Below are 15,360 nucleotides of genomic sequence, written 5' to 3' on the forward strand. Positions count from 1 at the left end.
TCTTAATAGTTCTCTAGAACTGATTGTAAGGGGAAAATGGCTTAGAAGCACAAGTCAGGAATATTGAGCCAAAAATGTTTTTTAAAGGAATGCAGGTACCTTCCAGAAACCAACCAGTGCTATCAGTAACAATACATGGGAGTCTGACATTTTATATACATAGGCTTGAGACGAGCAGATTAACAGTCATTGATTAAACCCCATAGCTTTGTAAGATTAGGGCTTGCCTGAACAGATCAGAAGGAGTTAGCTAAAGCTCTCAAAAAACAGCCTTAAGACCACTACTGCGGAGTGCTGGATAATTCTGGTAACACACATCTCCCACACTCACCTGTCAGATGTGTTGATTGTCTGTGTGGGGCTACCACAGCTGCACTCTGAAAGCAAATGACTTTGTCATGCCAGGAGTTGGCCCTGTGCTCAAGTAGCACTGAATGTTCTGTCAATCCTGAACAAACACTAATGATGTGGCATTGAGAGTGCCCTAAATGCATGTGGCCATTACAGGACAGAGATAAATACATGTTCCCTGCCCACTCGGGCTTTGCAATTGAAACAAGACAAGACAAAGTCAAGCCAGGACATAAAATGACAGCTTAGGAGGGCAAGGGCTTGACTCCCAGCAGCATTGCTCTGGCTCAGTATTGGTTTAGCCTCACTGATGCCAGTGGAGTTAAAAACCCAGGTGACTCCAGCCTTGGTAACTGGGTACTCAAAGTGGAATAAAACATTTGGTGAGGCTGAGGGGAAGATTTCAGACTCTTGAGACAGAGAGAAAGGCTGCTGGATGTTGCTTTCCGTACAGAAATAGCACAGGGTGCCCTCTGGAGTGAAGGTTACCACCAAAATGAGGTAGGATATGAATTTACAGCATGTCAGATGGGGCCTGCTCCTGTAAGTACATTCTTAGTCTGTGTTGAAAATGCAAAGCTTACCCCTCTTTCAGTGAATAAATTCATGTTTCACACTAACCACAGAGAAAGAGTGTGCCCCTGGGCACTTACAGGGAGTAACCAAGGGGCTATATATTTTATTCCTAGTTTGCCTCCTACTATCTAGTATGCAACATTAATGTTGGAAAGGTCTTTCGGGAAAGAAAAATAACAAACAAAGCAAGAACATACATAACACCATCACAAGTAAACACAGTAGTTCTCACTTTCTCTGTGTGCAGCTTTTCATCCCAAAATATTTCAGGATGCTTCCCCCACAGCCTACTGCTTACTTTCAAGGGTGTCATACCCCGAAAACATAATCTAAGTTCTTTGAATCGTATGAGACAGGCAGAGAAAGAGGGAGAAGATTAGAGAGAACAAGAGGTGTAGGAGTGTGTATAACAAGAGTATTATGGCAGCAAAGGCATAGCAGGGGGTAGGAATTTATTATGAAAACTCTTGAAGGAGAAGTTACAGCAGCTGAATATCAGTCTGGTTAGGCTAAATGTGCAAATCACTTGAAAATAAGTTATGTTTCTATACAGACTTGAGACTCATGGTACAGTCTGAGAAACAGTGGGAATAATTTTCCACCCTTAGCAGGAAGAAAAAGTGTCAGAGAGATTGGTTTCCCCTCTATAATTGTTAGGCCTTTACAGTAGCTTAGTGAAAGAGTTAGGTTCTGACAATGCCAGGCCCATGAATGGATTGTTATTCCCCAAATCCTCAGCTTTGTTGCTGCAGAATATAAACGCTCTCTTATTTATCTGTTTTCTAGACCGTACTCCCAGCCACAAGTCTGTTAAACCCCAGCGAGTATGAATCACTTCGCAGCTCTAATTGATGTGTTTGCGTTATTTATCTGCTCAGTTGTCTGCTGTGATTAATTGGGTGCAGGCATGTGCAGGGGGCTCCAAACGTTGTATTATTATATGGCTGTCATATTTCATGCAGATGGATCTGCCTGACGATGAGCCGGATCGATTAAGTAACAGAACGTTTCGGTACGACCCAGGCCAAGACGAATGGACGGAAAGGGCGCCAATGAAGTACTCCAAATACCGCTTCAGCACAGCCGTAGTCAACAGTGAGATTTATGTCTTGGGTAAGAGGAAACAGATTTGTAACAGATACTACCATGACTTCTTCTTCCTTCCAGCAATTTGCTTCCGTGAAGTGAAATATCTCACCCTGTGCTACATCCCAATAGGACAAAGTACGCTGGACTTAAACGGACAGAGTTTTTTCTCAAGTTGGTTTTTCCCCCCCACCCCCCCACGTAATTTCTTCCTTCTTTCTATTAGGTGGATTAAATTAAGTGTTCTGGATTCATGTAACAAAGATACTTGACTTTTTGAAAGTATTTTTCTTTGGTGTATCAGCGTGTGCTATAAATAATAATGAATTTTAAAAAGTGTCAGGTGTGAAGAGAAAGAGCAGCCCTCGAGCTTGAGGCTCTTCTTAGTGAAGAAAAGGTAGGTAAAGAAGCCTTGTTAGCACCATTTCAGAGGGGAGCAGTGAAAAGCTAAGGAACATACACAACATCATCAAGGGATGGCGTAGAACAAAGAGAAGCTGGATCTCCCAAGCACAACATTAGTTACGGATTCTGAACAAATTCAGCGAATCATTCTCTTCCACTCACCTCAACGCTGTGTATTTTTTCAAAAACCTAAAGGTTTCATTTTGTCATTTTTTTGATTGCACCTTTTCATTTTTTTGTTTGTTTCGAACAGTATTTTGACCGCAAGTTTTACTCTTTCTGTGAAAGAGTTCAGTAGTCTTCTACCACAAAATCTTTTGCCCCCAGATGATCCCCATCCATATCCCCAGTTCTGCAGTTTGTCCACATCATGACTCTTTTCAGAGACCATTCCTTATGGCCCCATCTCAATCTCTGCCCAGACCAACAGAAGGAACATCACCTGTCTCTAAACACTAGCAAACAGCTCAGAAAGTGGCAAGCAAGAGGTGTTTTTGAAGCAAAAGATTTCTTTTAGTTTCTGAACAGAAAATTATGATCTATGGCAGGTAAAAGCACATTGAGAAGAAAAGCACTGTGGGCACTGGGAAAGATGTGGGGAAAGCATTCAAAGGGACATCTTGGAAGGGCAATAGGAGCTAGGAAGGTATCTATATGATAAAGAGAAGGACTATACATAGGGGTCTGATTGGAAAGTTCTTAAAGAAGTGGGGGAAAAGTTCATACAGTCAATTAATCCACAGATGGGCTCCAAGTCCTTCATGCCCTTCTATGCTCTTGTGGTCCTGTGGGTAGTAATCAAATCAGACCCTCAGGACCTTTCAATTCCTTCTGCCTCAAACCACTCCTGTGAACACAATAAATATGGCCTCATCAACTAATACATCTCCTGTATAAAGAGTGTTCCTCCTGTATAAAGAGTATTCTGGTTTTGTCTTATATTTTGTTATGTACCACAGATAAAGGACAGTTTGTTTCTGGCATGTAATACAGAAAGCATTTTTGCAGGAGGTGTATCTAAGAAAGGTGTCTTTTAAGTAGAAGAGGGAAATGGCTTTAAGTTGCATTTGTCGTCTTCTAGAGAATCTTCTTTCTCTTAATTGGCTTGAGACAAGCCTGTAGACACAACCAGGAGAAAGGGTGGAAGAAGTCTGTATGGCAAAGAGAGTTTTGCAAACAGAAAATAATTTCATTATTGTCGTAGGTTAGTGATAGAGAACGTCAGTACACTGTTAAGTAATGAGAGTGTTGGCTGCCCAAGTTCAAAGGTGCTTCAAAAATGTTGAAACTCCATGCTTTGTAAAAGGTTAAATATATATAATAATTTATACTGACACTGATGCTGTAATGGGGCAGCAGAAGCAGCTGTAATAGTTGGGAAGAGAAAGGCTCTATTCATGGGTTTCAGTAAGAAGTGCTCTGAGATCAAGACCATGAATGATGTGATGACACAAGAGAGTCAGGGAGAAAAAAAAGGATCTGGCTTGAGATGTATATGATAAAACAAACTGACAGTCTTCTTCACAGCAAGTCTGACACTGAGACAAGGAAAAGGAGTGGCTAATAAGGAAAACTGCATCCATTTTCTTCTCTCAGAGTCTTGCAAAGAAAGAAACCTGAGTGATTCCAGTACCGAAATGTACAGATTGAACACAAAGCATGATATGAAAACTGAAAAGCATCTGTTTAAATGGCATTGAGGAAAGTTCATGGTTTCACAGGCCTAAACAAACATTTTTCTAGCCTAAAAAATCAAACCCATCATTTTATTATGAATAGCCACCAGTGCAGCAGTATTCAGGCAGTTGAACATTGACTTGAATTCTTACATGCTAGCCAGTGCCAATATTTTTTTTGTTGAGAAAATCTCTGCTAACAATTGGATCAATGTGTGAAGCAGAACAGCCTCTTGTTCTGTCTCCATCACTTTGTTGGTTCACACACCTTCCCATGAACAGTCCTTATTCAGGCAGTCCTAAGGAAACCAATGCACTTAAACCCTGAGATAAACAATTAGCTGAAATGGACCCTTCACTCTTGCCACTAAGTGCAACTAAATGTGCTTAAAGGCAGCATTTGTTCTCAGTTTTGACAGCATAAATCTGAGGTAATTTCACTGTAATGAACAAACTAGCTTGTGATTTATACCAAAGGTCAGCTAAGATCACAGGCTGCTTGGGGAGCAGATTTTTGAGAAAGATTGTGCTGTTTTCACTATTGTGTTTCTGAGCCTGCCTCTCTTCTGATGCTCCATCCACTCAAGGCGTAACTGCAGCAAGTGTAGACACGAATGAGTTGCTATCATGTACCATGAGTATCTATTGCAGGGAAGACATTTTGGCCTAGGTCTGGACTGTTTTCACAAACTTCCAATTGCCTGTTTTCACAAACCTTGTGGTGACTTTAACATCCATAAATCTGTAAAATTTGGCTGAAGCAGAAGCTGTGAGGCACAGACAAAATAACGTGAACAGAGACGCAGAACACACATGTAGTGAGGGGAATTGCATAAGTCTTGTTTCCTTAGGAAATCAAATAATATTCATAGTAATTTCTTAATTGAAAGACAAAGCTTGACACTGAGCCAAAAATGATTCATCAACAATTTCTGCCTTTGCATGTGCTGATTTAAATCCACTTTTAACAATATGGGTGGAAATAAAGATTTGTCTGTTAAAATTGAGAGACAACGTGGTTGGTAAATATTAACCATTATTATGGTCTGAAAAGTCTGAGGAGAAGATTAAAACATTTCCCAATACCTCTTAAAATGATGAAGTAATTTTCAAATGAATTCTTTTTGGAAAGATTGATACAGCCACTGGTATTGGCATCTTATGCTGCTGATAACATACATGGCCACGTCTCCAACTGTAAACTCACACTTGCCCATGGTAATTAAAACCTCACAGAGAAAAGCTACATTCCACAGTTTATTAATGGTGACAAGTTCTTGTTACCTTGCGAATTCTCAGGCTGTTGGGCTCTGAGGTGGATACAGTTTTCCTTTGGATACAATTGTGATAGTAACCCCAGCTGGGAAATGGGCAAATCATGGCATTGAAAGGAAGACAGTGAAAGCATTCTTAATCTGGCTGATGTTGTACTTGATCATGCAGATGACATGCAGGAGAGAATGGGAATGGAAGGAGTGGAGGCTGATGCTGACAAACCAAAGAATAGCAACTGTCATGAGGATGGTAAAACCATTGCAGACTGTTCAAAGCTCTGGATCCCTCAGGCATCACCCTGTTTCACAAGGAATGAAGTGGAGCACTGTGGGAGTCTAGAAAGATGCTGTCAAGAGTGATTTGTGCAAAAAAAGACACATTTTGAAGAGTATCACAACCCATAGGTTGCCCCCATGTTGTGACATCTGAAACATCTATGCTCAGGCATAATGACTAAGCTTGTGTGCTACAGATGAGAGAGACTTTTGTGGAGGCTCTACTATCACCATTTATACCCCTCCTCACTCCAGATGGGGTCTCCCCATGGTGTGGGGAGTGTGCACAGAACCTGAACATCTAACAAGATCCCAAGAAGCCTCACTCACAGGACACCCAGGGAAGGGGCAATTCAGAAATATGCTCAATGGCATTCCTTGCAATTCCTCAATCACATCCTGCTTTTTTCTATCATACTTATTCCCTTTGTGATGCACTACCTCCATGGGCATCCCACAGTCTGCATCTAACTGAGAAGATCCACTGGGTGCAGAGGAAGGAGGAGGGAGACAAGGTGGAAGCAGGTAAATGCAACATATCTTCTGTATGCTTCAAGGACCAAGCCCTGCTTCCCAGAAATAAAAACATGAAATAAAGAAATACATAGCTCTGGCTAGATACATAAAGGAGTGCTTCTGAGAGATGAGATCTCTTTCAGGCATTTTGTGAAAACAAAATCCTTAAGTTTGTCAGCTTTTTCAGACAAGATCTCTGTCTCCCTGTACAGTTCATCCAGGTGTGAGCACATTCAGGATTAGGTGGGACTGTAGAGCATAAATGAAAAATCACTGCAGAGAAAGCTGATCCTCTCCACTATCTCTGATGTATGAACCAAGTTTCTATCATAAATATGAAGCAAAAAGCATAGATAGACCTCCAGCTTCTAATATGATACAGTAGGAGACTCTTTGATATACAAGTCTAATTCTTGCTCTCATCCATGTGGGTGTAAATCTCTAGTGAGTAGTCTGTTGATCTCTGTTGTGTTGTGTCAGACTCATTCCATTCTAACCCAGATCAGAATGTGATGCTTAGCCTTTGAAGTGTTAATTTCTGACAAGTCCTATTGGCACAGAACAGAGAACGTAGCCACTGTCCAAAAACTCCTTCCAGCCTAATTGCCAGCTCCAGCATGCAAAACCCTAATGACTTCTATGGAATTATTCTAGAGTTACACTGATGAAAGGGAAATGAGAAATAGATGAGAGTTTTTGGTCTGAGCAAAAGTGTTGTTCAGGAGCCTGTACCATGGTCTTAATCAGCAATCCTGCCATATAATTGTCTGTTTGTTGTGTAATGCTCCCAGAGAATACAGTGTACATAATCCTCAGAAGTAAATGAACAGCATTTCCTAAGGCTCAAAATCCTTTCTCCTATTCAATCCATTTGACTGGTCCTAGCTCTTTCTCTCCATATTTTCCCAGGACCATAACTATATTCGTTGGAAAGCCCAAGAAAGAGCAGTATTGTGTTCTTAATGACAGAGGCAATTGAGACACTTCTGGAAGAAAACCAGAGGGGAGGGCTCTATTTAAGGTCATGCATTTTAATCTCTTGCTTAAAAAAAATATCCTTTCCAGCTAAGTCTCTGAAAACTCATTACAGCCAACAGGTCAATTAGGAAAATTTATCCAAATGAATCCATTTGAATGCCATATTCATTAGCTTACGGTAAACCACATTCAGTAGAACTAGTCTCTACGAAATACAGGTAAAAAAGTGTCATATCACCATGGCAGCTTTAACCATGTGTTGCTTTTGTGTTACATAGTTCCTGCTTTACAAATAAGAACATACAGGAGGACTTAAATGAGAAATCCTATTAGGGGAGATTTAGGAATCAAAGCATTTTTGTTTATCCTCCTTAGCCTGGCACCTTACCCCTTACAACTTGGGTTTTTTTCACCTGAATTCTTGCTGAGACCTTCTTTTTAAAGTTTTAAGCAGTTAAATGCTTAAATGAGGTTCAATTAAATACTGAATGTCTTGATCATAAAAATACTTATTTGAATATGTAATTTGGGGTCTCTCTGGAAGGGAAAGCTTGTGTAGGAAGGGCTGGAAGAAGACATTGTAGCTTTTCATGGCTGAGTGTTAGCTGTGTTTTTGAATAACACCTGTCTATTTATAAATATACTTTGGACTTCTGACAAGTAGCAGCTTATGGGCAGAGAGATTCTGTTCTGTTATACCTGTGCAGCAGCCTCCAGAGTGCCTGTGTGCAGGGAGGAACAAAAAAAGGCAAAAATTTGGTCTGATAGATGGCATCAGAAATGGTTATGAAAGGAAACAAGAACAAGGCATTACATGAGAAAAGGAAGAGATGGAACTGAAGTGCTGACCATGTTTAGGAAGTCAATCACCTGTGTTTTCAGCCTTGCTTCTAATCAATCTCTTGCCCTCACGTCTTCTACAAGCAAGCTGCGTTACTTCATCTGCGTTAATGAAGACTGAGAATGATTCCAATTTCACCTTTGGAAGTGCCTACCAGGGATAGCCAAGACACCAGCTATGCAGCCCTGCCTTGCAGGGAGTGAGAGAGCAACCGAAGTGCTGAGAGTCTCAGCCTGAGTGCTGTTAAAGTGTAATGAAGGGAAATGGTACAGGAGAGATTAGCACTGGTAAATCCATTGTGCATTCCAGAGTTCAATGCAATAGTGAATTATTTTACCAGAGGCAAAGCTTAGAATTCACCTGCTTGTAGGAGAATTACTCGTTGTTTTTTTCTTTCCCCATTTCCTAGGTTCCTTTGATAAAAATTCAAAGAGGCACTAGCAAGAATACATGTTGCTCAGTATTGTGATCAAAGGACTTAATTATATAACAAAGATTTACTGTGGTAATGCCTTGAGGGCATTAATAGGTCCTGATCATCCTAACCAGCATCATCTGGGACTTCCACCCACACCCTCTGCCCATAGGTCCAGGAGCACCATTTAAACACAGGCCCAGGGGCAGCAGCTTTTTCTTGGTTCTTTGCTTTGTGCCTGAAAACTGCTGGTAGGATCCTCTGCAGCTGCCTGCATCTGGTTCTGCTGAGCTGTGCCCTGATGGTGAGCTGATTACCTGAGTCCTCTTTCCCTCAGGAGCAGCTATGATCTTGTTGCTCCCTGATACACTGCCCTGGCTGAAAGACACTAGCTCATGCCTCATTTCAGCTGTCTCTTAGTGGAGGAACCAAATTAAATGTTATGATATTTGACATTCAGGTGTCACCATCACCTGCTCCTTTCAATGGAGTGCCTAAATTATTTTCAGTCCTATCTGGACCACCAGCCACTTTGCAGGTGTCGTGTTGGTCAGCCATCCTGTCTGTGCAGTGAGCAACACAAACTTGGTCTGAGGTTATCCTGTGGGGGGAAAAAGTCCATCTTGGATTTGGCTGCCTGGCAGATTTAGCTGCATAGGAGTTGGATGTGGATGAGACTTGAAAGTGCAATTGCTCTGCACCATTGCCTGCCTTTACAGGTATGAGTAACACAGGTATGTGTAAGTAGGAATGCAGCCTATCTCTTGAAACTCATCTAAGTGTGTCTCACTCCTCTAGACATATCTAGATTTATCTAAGTACTTCCTCTGCAGCCACTGAACTAATGATTGCCTGTGGCTCCTTACCACTTCACAGCCATTGCAGACATTCCCCTTCAAGTGCCAGAAGGGTGTTCTGTTATGAGAACTGATGTGACTCAAATTGCATTCAGTCTTCTCAAATGATCATGGGGTGATGGGGAGGCAGCACATTTTAGTCAAAGCAATATGTTTTGCCTTCAGCCAGCACTGAGCAGCATATGAGTAGAGCAAGGCACAGAACCGTCCCTTATTGAAATTCTGAAGACGTGCTAATCTCATCACCTGCCCTTCTTTGCCTTCTTGCATCAAAGGCTTGTCTTTTCTATCCTGATTTCTTAATAAAGATCATGTGTTTTATTTATAGATTTATTTTACTAATGGAGCTTCATGTTAAATTTAAAGTCCATTAGAACCACTGCTTAGAGAGTGCCCTTGAAAGTATGTTTGATTGCAGAATCATCCAAGCATGATACGGAAAGCTCTCAAGCATTAATGGGTTTGGGAACACAAAGGTGGCTTCACTGGCTTTGTTTTAGTCCTTCAGTGATGTCTGAAATATCTCCTAGGGAGAGCTCATAACGTAAAATGCTTAATGTGTTGGAAGGGTGTAGTTGTACAGGGTAGGGACTGGGGGTGAGACTGAGTTCTGGGATTAAATCCTCTTGTGTGATGAATGTGAAAATGACAGAAATACTCAAAATTCCCAGTGAGAACTCCATCTCCCTCAGCACAAAGGATGAATAATTGGGTTTTATGCAGAGATCTAAGAGAGGTAGTGTTGAATTCACTTGCTCTGTTCATAATGAGATAGACAAGTGTGGATCAATGAAGGACCCTCCTCAGCACCCATTCCAGACTGTGGGCATGGAAATAGCAGTTGCTGCTCATTGCACACCTGTTGGTACTCCCAGGAGGCTACCACTACAGCTCATACTTTAGTGATCACATCTATAGTTCTGGGTGGTTTAAGTAAAACTGTAAGTACAGATCCATGCACTCCTGGAGGGTTACTTGGCCCAAGAGTCTTCCTGAAGTGACCCAAACCCTTCTGCCCTCTTCACTGCACTCTTAAAGGTTACCCTCATTATATGTAGGAGCAGAGCATGAACTCAGTTGTTCAGCTGCTTTACCCAGAGAATATGAAATAAAGACAATCTTCACAGTCTTAACTGTGAAGAACAATCCAAACCAAAACAATTAAATGCAAAAAAAAAAAAAAAAAAGGTTGGACTTGAAGATCTCCAGAGGTCCCTTCCAACCCCTAATATCTTGTGATCCTGTAAGTCTCCACTTACAATCCAAGTGGTTTCACGAATCTGAATGAGGAAGGCAGTGGCACAAGATAATCTGGAGTCAGGCATGACAAAGCACAAACCAGCCCGAATTGTCTGATGTGGCAAGTTCCTTTTTTCTTTTTTTTTTGTCAATTTGAAGCTTTGCATGAGATATACATATATAGTAGATGAGGGATAGTCTGGTTAGCATGAGATGCAGATGTGAATTGACTTAAATCTTACTTAAATTTTTTTAACTCATTTGTGTATTCAGTTCTTTGGGAAGAGGTCTGAGACATCAGCCTCTTGTCTCACTGGGATGTTTCTCAGCTACTGCATCTGGGGACCAGTAAAGCAGTGCTGGTAGAGCCTAATATCCTCAGATTCCTTTGTAAACAATATATCAGTGTTAGCATTGCTTTAGAAGAGGAGATTGCAAATCTTGATTTCTTGTTTTTCACAATACTATTTTTCTAAGCTTGAAAATTAAACCTTATCCTCCTCTGACTTTTCTTTCTTAATTTCCACTTGCTGAGAACTTACCTTTGCACTTGTAAATTGAACATGATATTGGATTTATTTGAAAGGGCTGTGCAGAGTGTAAACAAAATGGAGATATTTTATACCTTCAGGACTATTTCTGATTGTGAGAGAATTAAAAGAGGTTAAATTTCAGTTGCTTGAGCTATTCAATGAAGGTTTCATAAGTGCTTGAAAATATGTGATAGCTCTGACCCTTTTGAAAAGATGCTCCAGTAAGTCATAAAAATACTTTTCTAATAGCCACATAGGAAAACTGTTTGTGGGTGGATTCCCTGGATTGGCAGCTGAATGTCTTCACTTACTGGTAATGGCTGTGATTTTTTTTGCATGAAGTCACTGACTGCTGTATCAATCCTGTACCTGATTCTTTCTGCTCTTTCTGACACTACCATGTCCCACGGTTACTCAACTTAGAAAATTACACTAAAAATGCCCTAAGAAATAAACAGCAATTATACTTCTGGAGGAATTCTGAGGCATTTTGTCCATTGCCTCCCTCCCCCTTGAAATATTGAGGCAACCAGCAAAGCTATTGTTGTTTGGCTCTGACATGCCACATGCATTCCCTAACTGGTACCATTCATTCTTCTGAACAAGACACTCTTTCATTCCCCATGTGAAGGCTTATGGGTGACTACAAATTCTTCAGTGGTGTGCAGTAACACCTGGGCTAATTTGAAACAAAGCTAGCTTGATAACCAGCACCAGCCTGTCTTTGGCACCATGAAGCTGTCTTTTGAACAGATCAGATTCATCTGGGAGGAGCTTTAATATTATTAGTTCTCAGTGAAAACTGCCTTGAATCTCTCTTTCTACATTACACTGCATTCTGTAGACTGTACATACCCAGGCAGCAAATTGTCGCTGGGATTCTGCAACAGATGCTAAAGAATCCAAAAGACTATGGGAAAAGTCATCAGTTAAATAGGCTTATCAGCTGGGAAAAAAAAAAAAAAAAAGCCTGATTAGCTCTTAAATTTTTTTTAAAATAAATTTAGAGGAATAGTGTTCTGTCCCTGGAGTGGCACCTTTCTTATAAGCCAGTAAGGAGTGGTGGATAATACTGCACAGGAGAGGGCAATGCTCCTGGCATAAAGAACAATACAGTAAGTAAATGTTTGAAGTCTGAGATTTGCTTTTGTTTAGATAGAACCCTAAGGAATAGCTCAGTGAGACTCACAAGAAAGGCTCAGTGTGGTGATGCATACAATTCCCTTTTTGACATGGAAATGATTAGCAAAATTCTCTGACCACCGTTACTCCCTCCCTCAGCTCTCTTAGGTGAATGAAGCTTCAGAGGAAGAGCTCATCAGAGCAAATGCTGCTTATCTGGGGTTGTTAAATTGGCAATGAAGGCATTTGTATGGTAGCCTTGTTTAAGCTCACATGGAGTGAAATATAATGCTAACTGCTAGGACCTTGTTGGTAGGTATTAGGGCAAGTAAAGATCTGCTGTGCCTGGGAAAGGAGCTGAAAACCAAACCCAGTCCAGGTTTTAGAATTCAAATATTGAACCAAATAAAGCGCTGCTAAATTCAGCTGGAGGAAAACTTCCTGCTGGTGAATTTGCTTCTAGTTTTGCTGTTCTGATGCAGGGATAATTCATCTTTAAGTGATGAAAATAAAAATCAGGAATGCAGTGATAGCAAATTTGGAACGCTGTGGTCCCCCCTGACATGTAGTTGTCTCTTAAATACCTTTAGAGAAGGCATAAAAAATTTCAAAAAATAATACTGTCCATATGTGATGGTTTTAAGGCTATACCTTTAATTTCTTTTCACAGAGTTTGAGCAGAAAAGTAAAAGAATGTAAATCAATCACAACTGGGTGTAAGAAAGCAAAATAATGATTATTCTAAACATTTCCATTGGAGAGAGAGAAATGTTTAAGAGTCAGTACTCAAAAAAAAGTTAATCTGTCTGTTAGTCTGGCTGGTGTTTCTCTGCTGGGCAGTCTGTGTTTCTCTTCTGTGCTTTGCTTTTCAGAGATAACACACACTTGCATACTGACCTTGTAAAGCTAAGTTTAACAACCTCTCTGCTTCTTGTCTTTCTGCCTTCTGCCAAGGGGGTCTGGGGAAGGCAGAGGGGCAGCTTTCCTGGCTTGGCCAGGAGGGTTTTGTGCTGTTTCTGTTAATTGTACCCATTTGTAAATGCTGTATATTGAAATATATTAATTGCATTCCATTATAGACTGTAGTTTTGCCTGTAAATACAGTTCTGTTTGCTTCTGAACTGAGCTAGTCTGGTGGTTTTGATGTGGGAAGGGAATTTCAGCCCACCACACTACACCACCATACTAAGAAGCAGATGGAAAACCATGTGCAAGTAAAACTTTTGAGTGCTGGGGGCTCATTTCTCTGACAAACCAGCTGAACAGCACCAGGGGCTATGTGTTTTAAAAGCAGCTGTATCAGCTTTGCAGAGGTTGTACTTGCAGTCCTTTCCCTTTGCATAGGCATAATTACACGCCTACAATGCATTTTGGATTTGCACAACTGAGCAGTCCTACACGTGTATCTGGAAAGCCAGCCTTCATGTGGAAATTGCTTGCATATTGCAGTCATTTGATATTTAAAAGTGGTCACATACACACACACATGCACAAAAGAAGCCCTTCAGCACGCCATCAGTGCTCATTACAGGGTATTGTGTCCACTGGCACAGATGGAAAACCTGTGAGGGTACGTCAGCATATTAATTCTCAAGAACCAAAGGCTGTGAATGCAAAATCTTCATCTGATCACTGGAAAGGATTTGGAAAGGCAACGTTTACACTGTAATTTCTCCAGCATGCTCTGAGATCTCAGGTGTGTCTGCAGCCTGTGGCAGTATGTCCCAGCAAACAGGATGGATCTGTTTCAATCTTACTTGCTCTAAGCAACCTAACTAACCCCTCAGCAGTAGGGCCTGTCACAAATAACTCAGCTGCACTCCTGCATGTCGAATGAGTTTGTTTCTCAAAGCCGATTTCCCTTAGGAAATGGGTGTAAACTTTTTCTTTTGTTGAAGACAACTCAACAGCAAAACCACAAGTCTGTTGGCTAACTTGTGTGAGGGTCAAATCCACTAACAGTAATTGGAAAATAGTTTTTGATCCATTGCAACCTAATGATAAAGCAATTTGTCCATCACACAGAACAAGTAATTATGACAATTTCTACTATATAGGCAGGAAACAGGAGAAAATACCTTTGGGTTTTGAAGGCATGCTGCTTGCCCTTCCTTTGATACAAGACTTCAGAAAGGATCTTGTTTTGATGTCTGTAGAGAATGTCCAGTAAGTTCTGCTTTGAGTTTACTTTCTAATAGAATTCTGGAGCTGCAAAATGAAGAAAGAAAAAAAAAAAAAAGATAGATAGAGAGAAGGAGATGAGAACATGTAGAAAAAAATGCTGCAGCCAGAGTGTTTTCCAGCAGAGTGTTTTTCAGCAGAACCTGGGACTGCTACATTTCACCTACCTATCTTTTGCAGGAGGAATTGGGTGCCTTGGTCAAGACAGAGGACAAACACGGAAATGTCTTGATGCAGTGGAAATCTATAACCCTGATGGAGACTTTTGGAGGGATGGACCTGCTATGCCTTCTCCCCTCCTCTCCTTACGAACAAACTCTACCAGCGCAGGCTCCGTGGATGGGAAGCTGTACCTCTGTGGAGGATTTCGTGGAGCAGGTACTAAAATGAGTTTGATTTTTTTCCTACACAGTTGAAATAATTTCCACTTTATACAGGGTGACCTGGTCATGGCCCAACCCCATCAGGTGGCACGGTCATGCCCTGTAACCACAGAGATGATTCTGCCCTTTGGACTGCTGACTCCTAATGTCAATATGAATTGTGTTCTGTTTGCCCTTTGCTTTTTTTCCTTAACAAAACATGAAAAATTCAGGATGTTTCTGATCTGTGATAAATCTGTATAAATCTACAATTTCAGCAGAATTGTTCTGGATTTACACCCAGAACTACTGAGATTGGGAGCTTGGTGTGTTATGGACAAGAAAGAACTTGGGCATATTTATTGAAAATTAGGGCACTATCCATCTGTCCTCAGCCAAACAATCTGGCTCTGCATATTTACTTACCTGCTGTTCATAATCAACATTGAAAAACCTTGTATGCTTAATGAGTACTCTGGGTAGGGAACCAAGATACAAAAGGACTCCAATTCCATATCTGGTGATATTAAATAATCCTAGCCCCATGACTACCTTTCTTCTTTTAGTTCATCTTCCTTCCAGCTGTGCTTAGCTCTGTCTAAATCTCCAGTACTGCTAACCAATTTTTTTCATCATAAATGTCAAGAGTCTCAAAACATCCACTTTTAAACT

The 15,360-nt window shown here is 40.9% G+C and overlaps 1 protein-coding gene across 1 annotated transcript in view; it reads left to right on the plus strand.

The window, feature by feature from the left end:
- Nucleotides 1–15,360, plus strand: part of KBTBD12 (kelch repeat and BTB domain containing 12) — a 31,084-nt gene that overhangs the window by 3,834 nt on the left and 11,890 nt on the right. The window contains exons 3-4 of the mRNA XM_054387546.1: nt 1,890–2,040; nt 14,507–14,704. Of these exons, the coding sequence (XP_054243521.1) occupies nt 1,890–2,040; nt 14,507–14,704 (349 nt within the window). The remainder of the gene's footprint in view (nt 1–1,889; nt 2,041–14,506; nt 14,705–15,360) is intronic.

Source organism: Indicator indicator, chromosome 15 (genome assembly GCF_027791375.1).
Source record: "Indicator indicator isolate 239-I01 chromosome 15, UM_Iind_1.1, whole genome shotgun sequence".
Taxonomy (NCBI): Eukaryota; Metazoa; Chordata; class Aves; order Piciformes; family Indicatoridae; genus Indicator; species Indicator indicator.